This window comes from Podarcis erhardii, assembly GCF_964252035.2.
Source record: "Podarcis erhardii genome assembly, chromosome: 3".
Taxonomy (NCBI): Eukaryota; Metazoa; Chordata; class Lepidosauria; order Squamata; family Lacertidae; genus Podarcis; species Podarcis erhardii.
Window position 1 is genome coordinate 11,160,128 of NC_138507.1, and position 14,929 is coordinate 11,175,056.

At 40.2% G+C, this 14,929-nt stretch overlaps 1 protein-coding gene across 3 annotated transcripts in view; it reads left to right on the forward strand.

Moving 5' to 3' along the window:
* The window catches only part of MCM8 (minichromosome maintenance 8 homologous recombination repair factor), a 47,126-nt gene continuing 32,197 nt past the window's right edge, over positions 1–14,929 (forward strand). For 2 of the 3 annotated variants that reach the window (XM_081855507.1, XM_081855504.1), the window contains exons 1-10: positions 1–113; positions 2,462–2,622; positions 3,299–3,373; positions 3,954–4,036; positions 5,210–5,359; positions 6,410–6,513; positions 10,672–10,870; positions 11,419–11,504; positions 12,673–12,824; positions 14,408–14,606. In XM_081855507.1, coding sequence (XP_081711633.1) covers positions 2,481–2,622; positions 3,299–3,373; positions 3,954–4,036; positions 5,210–5,359; positions 6,410–6,513; positions 10,672–10,870; positions 11,419–11,504; positions 12,673–12,824; positions 14,408–14,606 — 1,190 coding nt within the window. In that variant the 5' untranslated portion in view covers positions 1–113; positions 2,462–2,480. Of the gene's footprint in view, positions 164–2,461; positions 2,623–3,298; positions 3,374–3,953; positions 4,037–5,209; positions 5,360–6,409; positions 6,514–10,671; positions 10,871–11,418; positions 11,505–12,672; positions 12,825–14,407; positions 14,607–14,929 lie in introns of all 3 variants that reach the window. The other variant, XM_081855505.1, reaches the window with a different exon arrangement.

A 14,929-nucleotide genomic window follows, 5' to 3' on the forward strand; every position in this document is an offset into this window, starting at 1 on the left:
CTTTGGCCTCCTGACGGCCTGGCGACGAAGGTGACGCGTCAAGCGCGCGCCAAAATTCGAAAAGCGGAAGCTGCCTGAGGGAAGAGCGAGTGGACGGGCCGGAAAGGGGTTTGGTGAGCAGCTGCTGCTTTCAGCTCTGGGGTTGCCCCACACCAGGCGGCAGGTGGGTGTGGGCAGTGCCGGATTTATGTATAAGCTAAACAAGCTATATGTATCAGCTAAACAACGTTTTATTGAGGGTGAAAGAGGAGAGCGCAAAATATGGTCTGAAGCTCAACATCAAAAAAACGAAGATCATGGCCACTGGGCCCATCACCCCCTGGCAAATAGAAGGGGAAGCAATGGAGGCAGTAAGAGATTTTACTTTCTTGGGCTCCATGATCACTGCAGATGGTGACAGCAGCCACGAAATTAAAAGACACCTGCTTCTTGGGAGGAAAGCAATGACAAACCTAGACAGCATCTTAAAAAGCAGAGACATCACCTTGCCAACAAAGGTTCGTATAGTTAAAGGTTTTCCCAGTAGTGATGTATGGAAGTGAGAGCTGGACCATAAAGAAGGCTGATCGCTGAAGAATTGATGCTTTTGAATTGTGGTGCTGGAGGAGATCTTGAGAGTCCCATGGACTGCAAGAAGATCAAACCTCTCCATTCTGAAGGAAATCAGCCCTGAGTGCTCACTGGAAGGACAGATTGTGAAGCTGAGGCTCCAGTACTTTGGCCACCTCATGAGAAGAGAAGACTCCCTGGAAAAGACCCTGATGTTGGGAAAGATGGAGGGCACAAGGAGAAGGGGGCGACAGAGGACGAGATGGTTGGATAGTGTTTTCGAGGTTACCAGCATGAGTTTGACCAAATTGCGGGAGGCAGTGGAAGACAGAGGTGCCTGGCGTGCTCTGGTCCATGGGGTCACGAAGAGTCGGACACGACTAAACGACTAAACAACAACAACAACAAACAAGCTATAGCTCAGGGCCCCTCTCTTTTAGACCCCCCCCAAAAAAATTCACTATTAATATACTTCTTAATTGTATTTCAGTTCAACAATTACTTTGATAAAATACATGTTTCATTATGTGCACATGACTTTAGATACCTATTAGGTCCATAAATTACCATATAGACATCACTGAAGCAGTGACAAGACGGTAAAATCTCTATTTCTATATCAAAATAAAACGTAAATTTTAGCAGCAGCAACAAAACACAAAGGGAAATAAGACAAGGAGAAAAACGGGGAACACAGGAGGGGGGAAAAACCCCTCGCGGAGTGAGTAAACCCAAAGCAAAATAAAGAGTAAAAATAGCGGAGGGGGAACAACGCTACCACAAAAGTAAAGGGAAGACAGAAGAACAGAAGAAACATATATAGAGAGTGTAAAGAAATCTCTCAGGTTGCAATTAAACTATTTGAAAAGCATACTATCTGATACAGACTTTCTAGAATTACAATTACTTTGATAAAATACATATTTTGTTATGTGCAAATGGCTTTAGATGTCTATTAGGTTCATAAATTACCATATAACATATATTCAACATAAAAAACAGCAACAGTTTGTTCCTGACAAAGGACAGCTGGACATATAAAGGGCCCCATTACCTTCAGTAGCTTAGGGCCTCATCAAACCTAAATCCGGCCCAGGGTGAGGGTGTTGGTAATGAAAATGAGGCATATCTCCCTGACATGCTAGATTTCTATGAGAAGAAATGATGGTGGTGGTTGTTATTGGTTAAAGGGGGTTGGACTAGATGACCCTAGAGGTCCCTTTCAACTCTAAGATTCTATGAACATGTAGTACTTGTACTGTAGTCTGGATGGGTGTAGGCCACATTATAGGCTGGCCATGCTTGAGAACTGCATAATGTCTAACTCTGGCTCTAATGAGAGCATTTGTGGCCCAGGGATGCGAGGTATCCTATCCAGTGTACAGTACTGCTGTTATCTATGGAGTGTTTTTTAAAATCCCTTTGCTGCTATGTATTTATTATCATTATTTTTAAACAAATGTATAGGCTGCTTCACAGCTTAATGCCTTCAAAGTGATGCTCAGCACAGAAACAGGCTAAAATGCAGATTTTTTCAAACAATAATCATATAAACAAACTCTTTTAAAAAAGCATTTTTTTCAGATATATAATTGTTCCATAGGTCGCACCTTCTTAAATGAAAATGTCTTCAATAGGTGGTGGTGCCCTTGGATTTTATAATTAATGTATGTTGATTCAAAAGAAAATTCCTTTATGTTCAATGGGACTTACTCTGACATTTGCATAGGATTGCAACCTAAGTGTCTTCTCTACTCACTGTGCATTGGATTTCCATGCTAGCTCACTCCAAGTGTTTTACCTACAAGAAGTGGTCATCATTTCATTTCATATATGGATTACTTGCAAGGTGTAATGTTACTTGCCACACATGAACTGAAAGCAACGTCCTTTGGTTTAACTCTGGTTTCAGGTCCCTTAAGAGTGCTGAGATGAGCATTGAACTCAGAGGAAAAGGTTCTGGGCGAGGAAAAGGTGGCTTTCAGAGATGGCGAGGAAGAGGAGCATGGCAAGGGAGAGGAAAAGGACGTGGACAGAGAGGAGAAGGCAAAAGTGCTGGGAAGTCAGAGTCTGGTATGTTAATTCCACAGCGTGATTTGCTTTTGTATTATTATTTTTTTAAGGGAAGGTGTTACTTGTTGGAAGGATAGCATAAAGAAAATGTGTCCTATGATAACATAATGCAAGGCCTGGAGCTTGGGGTTGCCATATCGTGGTCTTAAGATGGAGGGAAGTTTTAAAATCTGAACCCCTTTCAAATGTTGCCTCTGTGTACTGTATGAGCAACTGTTATCTTTTAAAAAATAACTTTAGTTCTAAAGTGTGTTTTATCTATTGCTTTGAATTTTTAAATTTATAGCCTGTCCTGCCTTCCTAAGGGGAGCCCAGTGAGCATTTAAACAATAAAATTGCATAAAACATTGTGAAATATTACAAGCAGAGCCAGTTTCTTATTCCACAGGGTATGCTAGAAAAGAAGGCATAAATGTCATATGGTAAATAGGACCCTGTGGACAGAACAGGCACATTTGTATTGATAGTTCTTGCTTTGTGTATTTACCTTTTGCTATTGCATTTTTGTGGATCTTTTTATATTGCTATATATTTAAATATTTAATGAAAATGATATTATACGGTAATATATTGCAGACATCAGTTAAAAGCAGCATATGTAGGCAGATATATCTATGAAAAATTGAGAACTGAAAATTGACTAATATCCCTAACTTTCTTGGGAAATGCTTTTCAGCTCTGCCTCAGTTCGTTCAGATGACTCTGGATCAGATTCCTACTTATAGAGGCTGGAAACTATATTTCTCTGAAGGTAAGCTTTTTCTGTAGATAAATACAGAACTGACTTGATGGCTTAAGAATAGAATAACATTTTGGCTTGTATTTAATTCTCCTCTTTAACTCAATGCCTGATGAAGCCAAATCCTTGATACTGTATGTTATAAAATACATACTTATGCAAAAATGACAATTTAAGGTTAATGAGCTTACTTGTACATATTTGCTAGTAGTTTATCATCTTGTCACTTTGTATGTAAAGCACTATGAATGTTTATGGTGCTATATAAATAAATGTTTTATGTGAGCTTTGTTCAGTAAGTCCATATGCAAACAACCCTTTTTTATATGGTGGTTCCAGTGTGACCAGATATTTTCCATTTCCCTCATGAATGCTACTTGCTCAACAGCTTCCTTGTCATTTAACCTAAGCCTATGTTTGTGTACTATGAAGAAAATCCAGAAAGAATGAGCTGGTTTGTGCACAGTTTTTTTAGGATGGCATTTGAGGAAATGTAATTTCTAATAGAGAAATTGTGTTTTTGAATTCTAAGCAAGATGTTTAAAAGCTGCAGCAAAAATGTTAAATAACTAATGAAAATTGTCCAATTCAGCATATGATGACAACTCCCCTTTTGTTCAGAAGATTGAAGCATTTGAGAATTTTTTTGTGTCTCGAATAGAGCTTTACGATAAGGTAAGTCTTCATAATGTGATCTCTTTCTCATTACTTATCTCTTATCCCCACCTTCCACTATTATAATCTGTAATAATAATGATAATAATAATTTATTTTTTATACCTGGCCCACCTGGCTGGGTTTCCCCAGCCACTCTGGGTGGCTCTCAATAGAATATTAAAACACAATAAATACATCAAACATTAAAAGCTTCCCTAAACAAGGCTGCCTTCAGATGTCTTCTAAAAGTCAGATAGTTTATTTCCCTGGTATCTGAAGGGAGGATGTTCCACAGGGCGGGTGCCACTGCCAAGAAGGCCCTCTGCCTGGTTCCCTGTAACTTTGCTTCTTGCAGTGAGGGAACCACCAGAAGGCCCTTGGAGCTGGACCTCAGTGTCCAGTAGAACAATGGGGGTGGAGACTTCAGGTATACTGGGCCAAGGCCGTTCAGGGCTTTAAAGGTCAGCAGCAACACTTTGACTTGTGCTCGGAAACATACTGGGAGCCATTGTAGATCTTTTAATACCGGTGTTATGAGGTCTCGGAGGCCACTCCCAATCACCAGTCTAGCTGCTCCATTCTGGATTAGTAGTAGTTTCCAGGTCGCCTTCAAAGGTAGCCCCACGTAGAGCGCATTGCAGTAGTCCAAGTTTGTAAATGATACCTAGTTTTGGATACCTTTCCCTTCTGAGGCTTCCATCACAACCACAAGTAGTAATATTTTCCATGGTGATGACTTTCCTAGAAACGCTTAACAAGTTCTGCAGTGGCCTTTAGAAGATATGTAAAACCCTGTACTGCCAGATGTGGAGGTTGTGGTCTGTTTGGATCCTTGCTGCTGACCGAATCCTTACTAAGTTTTATAGTGTTCAACTGTATATTTTTAGGATGCATTTATGATTTGATTATGTGTCTTGAAGGCCTTGGTGGGCATAAAGTGAGGCTTCTATTTATTATTAATATGTGTGCAATCAATTAGCAAACTTTATTAGCAGTCAATACAATTTCAGGACTGGAGGGAAGCTGAACAACTTCTTGTCAGCTTCCTTGTTCTGACAGGATCTTTATGTGCTAAACCTCTTGCTCACACACACCTTGTATAATAATATCCCGTGTTGGCAGCCTTTCTGAAAACAATTCAGACAAGCCTTTGAAAATACTGCGACAAATTCACACAGTTCTCTTCTATAGGATGAAATAGAAAGAAAAGGAAGTATTCTTGTGGATTATAAAGAGCTGGCACATGATAAAGAATTAATGGAATCAATGCCTGATATTGCTTCTGAATTAAGAGATATGCCACAAAAGATATTGGACTGCATGGGCCTAGCCATACATCAGGTAAATACATCTAGCACATGGTGAGCAGTAAAATTTTGAATGTTTAATCATTCACAGACTTGAATGCATATACTTTTGGGTGGGAGGAAGAGGCAAAAAGTGTCATTTAAGGTTCTTTTTTAACAAGTGTGTGTGAAAGGAAGAGAAACCCATACTTCTAGATTTCTCATAGAGCTAGTCTGGGAACTTCCCTCTGCATGACTCTCTTATATTTTGATAACCAAATACTTTTCTCTGTGAGCCAGCAGAAAGAAACTTTTTTGTGTGTGACTGTGCTGGAGTGTTTTCAAAGAAATAAACAGCTAACAAGTTTTTGATTTTCTAACTTGGCTGCTTGTTTGAAATACGAAGCTTATGGAATCATAAGACACCTCACCTTTTGGTTTCAGGGGTCTGAAGTCTATTTTTGTGTTATAACTTGGATTTTATGCATGCTTGACATCAAATGACTTAGGACCACAATACCTCAAGGACCACCTCTATAGTCTGAGACCCTTCTTTGTGTGCCTCCTCCATGACAGGTCCGGAGGATGGCAACTTGAGAATGGGCCTTTTCTGCAGGACTCCCTGTTTGTAGAATGTTCTCCCCAAGGAGAACTGGTGCCTTCTTTATCTTTAGGTGCCAGGCAGAAATGTTCCTCATCAACCAAGCCTTTGGATGATTAATATTCTACAGCCTTTTAAATGTGTTTGTGGGAGAGGGGTTATTATTTTGTTGTTTCTCTTTCAGCTATTTCTGCTTTCATCTCGTGTTTTTATATTATGAATCACCCTGAGATCTTTGTAAATAAATATAATAAATAAGCAAGCAAGCAAGCCTCTTACTTGGATTAAACAAAACTACCCTCAGAGCCAATATTGTGCCTAACAAAAGGATCAGAAAATGGTATTTAATAAAGGGGTGTGTGTAAAATGACAATTAAGAATGCAGAGTTTTGATTCTTGAAACCTTTGTGATTTTTTTGCACTGGTTGGAAAATACTGTTCAGTGTTACCAGCATCTTTATATGATGGTCGAGGCTTCCTGAGAATTTTTTTTTTATGTTACAGGTGCTAAGCAAAGATCTTGAAAAACATGCAGCACAACTTCAGGAACAAGAGGGACTGTCCATTGATGAAGAACCCATAATTAATGTCCCATATATTCATGCAAGGTAGCTATTGCTTTAAAAAGAACAAGTTTTCTTGAAAGGCTCAAACTCCACATGCCACATGTTATTTGCGAAGCAATGCATTTCCCAGATATTGGGGAAATTAGTCTTAAGTTCCACTGAAATCAATTGCACAAATTATGATGAATAGCTTGTTGATTCTAACCCGCCCCATTGCCAGACTGAGATTTTCAGTCTGATCCTATGCATGTTTTCTCTGAAGAAAATCCCTTTGTGTTAAGTAGTATAGTGGTACCTCGGGTTAAGTACTTAATTCGTTCCAGAAGTCTGTTCTTAACCTGAAACTGTTCTTAACCTGAAGCACCACTTTATTTTTTTTTATTTTTTTTTATAAAATTTTTATTGGTTTTACAGAATACAGAAATACAAAGAGAAACAAACAAAGACAGAAAAAGAAAAAAGTAGATGTTTCAAATTTCCATATTCCCTTTATCTGGACTTCCCCACATCTTCCAGACTCTGCATTATTTATAGTACAAACTTCAGCAATTTATTAACTTGTTTCATGACTTATTGTATCTTTCAATTTATCATGTTTCCAAATTCAAAATATTGTATCCCAATTCTTATATATCCTATTTAAAACACAATAAAACTTATTTCATTGTTCCACCTTTAGCTTTTTGTACCTTAGTTTTCATTTCATCTAATTACAATTGCTGGGGCTGGTGTTTCCTAAAAAATGCATTTTCTTAACATTCATACAACTTACAATGTTTTTGCAAATAGTCCTTGAATTTTTTCCAGTCCTCTTTTATTACTTCTTCTCCCAAATCTCGGATTCTGCCAGTCATTTCAGCCAGTTCCATATAGTCCATCAACTGCGTCTGCCATTCCTCCAGTGTGGGTAAATCTTGTGTCTTCCAATACTTCGCAATGAGAATTCTTGCTGCTGTAGTAGCATACATAAAAAAAGTTCTGTCCTTCTTTAACACACTCTGGTCTACAATGCCCAGAAGGAAGGCCTCCGGTTTCTTAGGTAAGGTATATCTGAATACCTTTTTTAACTCATTGTGAATCATCTCCCAGAAGGCCTTCACTTTCGGGCATGTCCACCAGAGGTGAAAGAATGTCCCTTCCGCCTCCTTACACTTCCAACATTTGTTGTCAGACAAGTGATATATCTTAGCAAGCTTGACTGGGGTCATGTACCACCGGTATATCATTTTCATAATATTTTCCTTCAGGGCAGTACATGCCGTGAATTTCATTCCGGTGTTCCATAACCTTTCCCAGTCTTCAAACATAATGTTGTACCCAATATCCTGTGCCCATTTTATCATGGTGGATTTGACTGTCTCATCCTGAGTATTCCATTTGAGCAGCAAGTTATACATTCTCGAAAGTAGTTTATTTTTTGGCTCTAACAATTCTGTCTCTAGTTTCGATTTTTCCACCTGGAATCCCACCTTCTTGTCCACTTTAAAAACCTCCTGAATTTGTGCATAGTGCAACCAATCTCGCACCTTGTTTTTTAATTTTTCCAAGCTCTGCAACCTCCAATTGTCTCCAATTTTTTCAATTATTTCCCAATATTTAGGCCAATAGGCCTCCATATTAAGCCTCTTACGTGCTTTGGCCTCCACCGGTGAAAGCCACCTCGGGGTCTTACTCTCCAGTAAGTCTTTATATTTTGTCCAGACCATCAAAATTGCTCTTCTGACAATATGGTTTTTAAACAGTTTGTGCACTTTAACCTTGTCATACCACAAATATGCATGCCACCCAAAAGCATTATCAAACCCTTCCAGATCTAGGACATCAGTGTTCTCCAATAAAATCCAATCTTTCAACCAGCAGAAGGCTGCAGATTCATAATATAACCTCAAGTCTGGCAGGGCAAATCCCCCTCTTTCTTTCACATCAGTTAGTATTTTAAACTTTATTCGGGGCTTTTTGCCCTGCCAAACAAACTTAGAAATATCCTTCTGCCACTTTCCAAAACATTCCACCTTGTCCACGATCTGAAGGGCCTGAAACAAAAATAACATTTTCGGCAATACATTCATCTTTATAGCTGCTATTCGACCCAACAAGGAAAGTTTCAATCTTGACCATATTTCCAAATCTCTTTTAATCTCTGACCAACATTTCTCATAGTTATCTTTAAACAAATTCAAATTTTTGGAGGTCAGATACACCCCTAGGTATTTTACTTTTTTAACCACATTTAATTCTGTTTCTTTCAGAAATTCATCTGTTTCTGTAATTGTCAAATTTTTTGCTAAAACCTTGGTTTTTTGCTTATTCAGCTTAAATCCCGCCACCCGACCAAAGTCAGAAATTAGTTCTAACACTCTTTTAGTACTAGAGACTGGCTCCTGTAATGTTAATACCAAGTCATCTGCAAATGCCTTCAATTTATATTGTTTCACTCCGACCTCAATTCCTTGTACAGACCTGTCCTTTCTAATCATATTCAATAACACCTCCAGGACTGAAATAAACAATAGGGGGGATAGGGGGCACCCCTGCCGTGTTCCTTTTTCAATTTTAAACTCCTCTGTCACCACATTGTTTACTATCAATTTAGCTTTTTGTTCTGAATATATTGCTTCTATACCATTTTCAAACCCCTGTCCCACTCCCATCCCTTCCAAATTTTTCTTCATAAACATCCAAGAAATATTGTCAAAGGCTTTCTCCGCATCGATAAAAATTAACACCGCTCTAGTATTAAGATTGGTTTGTAAAAGCTCCAAAATGTCAATGATGTTTCTTGTATTATCAAGCAAATGCCTACCGGGGAGAAAGCCTGCCTGATCTTTATGGATGACTTCGTTAAGAACCTTTTTAAATCTACTTGCCAAAATGTCTGCAAAAATTTTGTAATCCACATTTAGGAGTGAGATGGGACGGTAGTTCTTAAGTTGGGTCTTTTCAGTTTCTAGTTTAGGTATCAATGTGATGAAAGCTTCTTTCCACGTTTCCGGTGCCTTCTTCCCCTCCATGATCTGATTACAGACCTCCATCAAGGGTTGCAACAAATAGTCCTTCAAAACCTTATAATATTTGGAGGTGAGTCCATCAGGGCCTGGAGATTTGCCTAATTGAAGGTTCTGAATGGCACTTTCAATTTCCTGCTGTGTAATTTTACCATTCAGGATTGTTCTCATTTCCTGGGGTATTTTTTGTAATCCATTGGTTTTAACGAATTGATCCACCTCAGATTCTTTCTGCGGCCCTTGTGTGTAAAGTTCTTTGAAGTATCTCTGGAAACACTTCCTAATTTCCTCGGGTTTCTGAACAATTCTCCCTTCAATCTCTAGATTTGTAACAGTATTTAGTTTTTGTCTCTTCTTTAACTGCCATGCTAGCAGTTTCCCACACTTATTTGCTGATTCAAAAGATCTTTGTTTCATTTGTTTAATTTTCCATTCCACCTCTTGGTTTATCAATTTCGAATATTGTGCTTGGAAAAATTTCACTTCTCTCAGCACTTCCTTCGACTTGGGCCTAGATCTTAATTTTTTCTCTCCTTCTTCTGAAGCACCACTTTAGCTAATGGGGCTTCTCGCTGCCGCTGCGCCACCGGAGCACGATTTCTGTTCTCATCCTGAAGCAAAGTTCTTAACCTGAAGCACTATTTCTGGATTAGCAGAGTCTGTAACGTGAAGCGTATGTAACCTGAAGCGTACGTAACCTGAGGTACCACTGTAGTTAGTTCCAAGTAGGTGTGCATAGTAGCTCTGTAGAATTTAACATGATTGATTTTCCCTGTTACAGATAGGTAGCCGTGTTGGTCTGCCATAGTCAAAACAAAAAATTCCTTCCAGTAGCACCTTAAAGACCAACTAAGTTAGTTCTAGGTATGAGCTTTCGTGTGCATGCACACTTCTTCAGATACACTGAAACAGAAGTCACCAGACCCTTCTATATAGTGAGAAGGTGGGGAGGGGTATTACTCAGAAGGGTGGTGGGAATGGGTGATTACACCCTTCTGAGTAATACCCCTCCCCACCTTCTCACTATATAGAAGGGTCTGGTGACTTCTGTTTCAGTGTATCTGAAGAAGGGTGCATGCACACGAAAGCTCATACCTAGAACTAACTTAGTTGGTCTTTAAGGTGCTACTGGAAGGAATTTTTTGTTTTGATTTTCCCTGACAGTCATCTAATTTTCCGTATTGTTTTATTTTAGAGTGTACAACTATGACCCGCTTACTCAGCTTAGGAATATTCGAGCCAATTGCTATGGGAAATTTGTGGCTTTGCGTGGGACTGTGGTGCGTGTCAGTAACATTAGGCCTATCTGCACCAAGATGGCATTTATATGCAGTGCCTGTGGAAATACTCAGAGTTTCCCTTTACCTGATGGCAAATATACTCTTCCTACAAAGGTAATGAACACTTTAAAACCATTTTTTAAAGTCACTGTTTATTATTAGACTGCTGGGACTTCAAAACATCAGGCAATAAAGGGAAATGGGTTAACATCGGAAAAAACTAGGCTGAATTGCTGAAAATAAACCTGTCACGTCTTCTGGTTTACTCCCAGTTTATATACGTGGTTCATAAATTAAGGTAAAGCATTATTTATCTTCAGAGCATTGTTTGCCAAAGAAGGATTTATGCAAGCAGAAGCCTCTGAGAATTAGCGTGGATGAGCTTTCTGCTCCTCCAAAACAAATGGGATAACATCAAGTATTATAGTTTCCAGGGTGGCAGCCATGTTAAGTTTCTTGCAGCAAAAATGATGGATCTTGTGCCACCTTTAAGGTTAATAAAAATATTGTGGCATAAGTTTTGGTAGAGTAGATGAAGTGCAACTGATGAAGTGGACTCTGGTCCACCAAAGCTTATTCCATAATAATTTTTTTAGTCTTTAAAGTGCCACAATATTTTTTGTTTAAGTACTTTAATATAAACTTTTTTGTGCATTTTTTAGTGTCCTTTGCCTGAATGTCATGGACGATCATTCACTCCTGACAGAAGTTCTTCTTATACAGTTACTGTGGACTGGCAGTCTATTAAGTAAGTATATTTCGGTTTTGCTTTGTGTTTTTTTTAAAATCTATGATATTTTAGATGTATCAACTGAAATAGATTTGTTTATGTTTGTGTATGATACAGATTGCAATTAAAGGTTGGATGTACTTATTAAAAGTTGACACGTAAGAGGAAATGGCCATGTTCTTCTAAGGCAATCAAATAATTTCATTGTAATATGCCTCCTCTTCTTCTTTTTAAGTTGTGCTGAATAAAAAGCCATTCACAAATGAAGGCTGCAGTCCTAAAGCTGTTATTTGTTCAGCTGAGACACCCTAGGAAGCGCTGCTCTGCTGGGGGACAGGGAGGCCTGGCCCACTCTTATGCTAATAGAGGCCCCCAGATATGTCTGTGGAAGGCTTCCTGGGTATAGATGTCCTGCTGGTGGTGGGGACTGAAACTGAAAGTGTTTGAGCGAGGCTGGGGGATCCCAGGATCCACAGGCCCCCAAATGGGCATGGTTAATACCTTACCATTGCAAATTGGGATGTTAGTGATGACTATTGTGAATAGCCTAGTTTGTCCTTCGTCACTGATACTCATCCCCCATAACTGTTTAGCATATTTCTTTTGATTTAGACCAGGGGGTGTAAATTTTGTCTATCTTTTCTGTAATCTGTCAAGGCTCAGGGAATCCTATCCCTCTCCCGGTGGCAGCCAAAAAAGCAGATAACACGAAGAGTCCTTACCACGGAATTTATTCAGTATTCATAGAGGGAGACAAAGGAATGTAGTCTTTATGCCATGATGGCGCTGCTCCAAGTAAAGTCCCACCCCCCACATCATCTCTATTCCTCGTCACCCCCGCGCCGATTAATCTGAGCTTTCTGTCTCTGAGTTCTCTCTTCTACTACCCATAATGCCTGCCTGGTTCGGGGGGGGGGGTCAGGAATGCTTTCCGAGGGCATTGAGTCTGTCAGCTGTCTCTTCCCTACTTCTTCATCATCTTCCTGCTGTTCCTCTTCCAATATTTCCCAGCTTTTGCCCTTTGCAGCCTCTGAACTATGCCCCTCTGCAAACCACTGTTCTAAATCTATACTGTCCTCCTGTTCTTGGGAAGGTTCAGGAGAACAGGGGACGGCCCCCACCATTCGTCTTCAGTCCAACCCCTGACAAATATCATGAATACAAAAGTATTATAACATAATTCTAGGATTCAAGAGCTCATGTCCGATGATCAGCGAGAAGCGGGAAGAATTCCTCGAACCATAGAATGTGAACTGGCACAGGATCTGGTAGACAGCTGCGTTCCGGGAGATGTGATTACCGTCACAGGCATTGTCAAAGTGTCAAACACTGAGGAAGGTACACTATAACTGGCCATAGCTTCTGTATGTTGACATTTGTGCAAGTTTTCTCTGTTTTTGGCAGAGTGAGGGGAGGCGACCAACTACCTGACAATGGTATCTACATGCGTGAATCTAATCTAATAAGAAATTATCTTAGGGAGAGCTGTGATAGTGTAGTGCAGTGGGTCTCAATTAGTGAGGACCCCCTATTTTTCAAAAGCCAAACGATGGACCGGCTATCTTTGAAAATTTTGATAGCTCTACGGTAGTTACCTCTGCAAAGTAATTTTTTGAACATAACGTGGGGTAGCCCCTAGTAAGCAAAGGATTTTAGGTATACTAGAAAAAAGAGTAGGGCTGAGTGATATATGGATTTCAACATTGCGATGTATCAGACCTAAACATTGCAACGCAGGTGGCGCTGTGGGTTAAACCACATAGCCTAGGACTTGCCGATCAGAAGGTCGGAAGTTTGAATCCCTGCGGCGGGATGAGTTGCTCGGTCCCTGCTCCTGCCAACCTAGCAGTTTGAAAGCACGTCAGTGCAAGTAGATAAATAGGTACCACTCCGGCAGGAAGGTAAATGGCGTTTCCATGCACTGCTCTGGTTCGCCAGAAGTGTCTTAGTCATGCTGGCCACATGACCCGGAAGCTGTACGCTGGCTCCCTCGGCCAATAAAACGAGATGACCGCCGCAAGCCCCAGAGTCGGTCACGACTGGACCTAATGGTCAGGGGTCCCTTTACCTTTTAAATATTGCAATACAGTGGCACCTCGGTTTAAGAACAGCCCCGTTTACAAATGATTCGGTTTACAAACTCCGCAAAACCGGAAGTAGTGTCCCGGTTTGCGAACTTTACCTCGGTCTAAGAATGGAATCCGAACAGAGGAAGGGCACCAGCGGCGGGAGGCCTCATTAGGGAAAACACACCTCGGTTTAAGAACGGCTTTGGTTTAAGAACAGACTTCCGGACGGATTAAATTCGTAAACTGAGGTACCACTGTAATCTGATATATCACGATGTCTGAAATTGGAGATCAGGCGTGGGGATGAGGGAAGGAGCAGCTGCAGAAATCGGATGGGTGAGAGGAGGAGAGGAAACAGAGTGACCTCCACCACACGATTTTAGTGGGCGGGGATGGGGGGGTGCATCAAGCCACTGTCTGTGGGGGCAGCCAGTGAAGATCCACATCCACCGTGGCTGCTACTACTTTCCTGCTGTCTGAGAAAAGGTGCTCCACGGTGCCTTGAAGTAATGGCGATCAGCTGCCCTTGCCTCCCTTAGTGTGAGGAAAGGCAGCTTAGAACAGCAGCATTATTGCTGAGATCATTGTGCAATATTGGTGGTGCCTTGAAATCAGCTGCCCTTATGCGAGGAGCGATATATTGCTGCATATTGCCAGGTCAAGATCATTATCGTGGTGTGATTTCAAAACCGATTTTGGTCAGTATATTGGACGTGTTATAGTTCCTGTATGTATCTTGTATTCAGGAATTATCACCCTGTGTTTGAAACTAGTGGGGGTTTGTTGGTTTTTTTTACTGTAATATCCCCATATAGAGAGAATAATGTGATTGTTGCTGTGATATTTTAACAGGCGCATCTAGAAATAAAAATGATAAATGTGTCTTCCTGTTGTACATCGAAGCAAACTCTATCAGCAACACTAAAGGACAGAAAGTCAAGGACTATGAACATGGAATAAACCACCAAGCCGGCATGGAGTTTTCACTTAAAGATCTTTATGCTGTCCGGGAAATACAAGCAGAAGAGAACCTGTTTAAGCTCATTGTCAAGTATGTCACTTCTTGCATGTCATTGTGAATATTAGACTTTGCATATTATCTTGTTTCAACAATCCCAGACGATCCACTCATGACGCCCTCTCCTCTTCAGTTTTTCACTTCCAGACCCCTTAATTCATTTAATGTAAGGAAAGAAGGAAGTGTGTGCATGAATCTGCTTTTCTACAAAAGAATCTCCTTTTAAAATAATCCTTGAAACACACAACTTGGTCTAAGCTGGAACAACTTGTTCTGTTCTCCATTCTACTTATCTGGAACTAGATGGCTGACTGCTAAGTTTAGGACATGAAGCAGATTGTACAGGATTTCTTTTG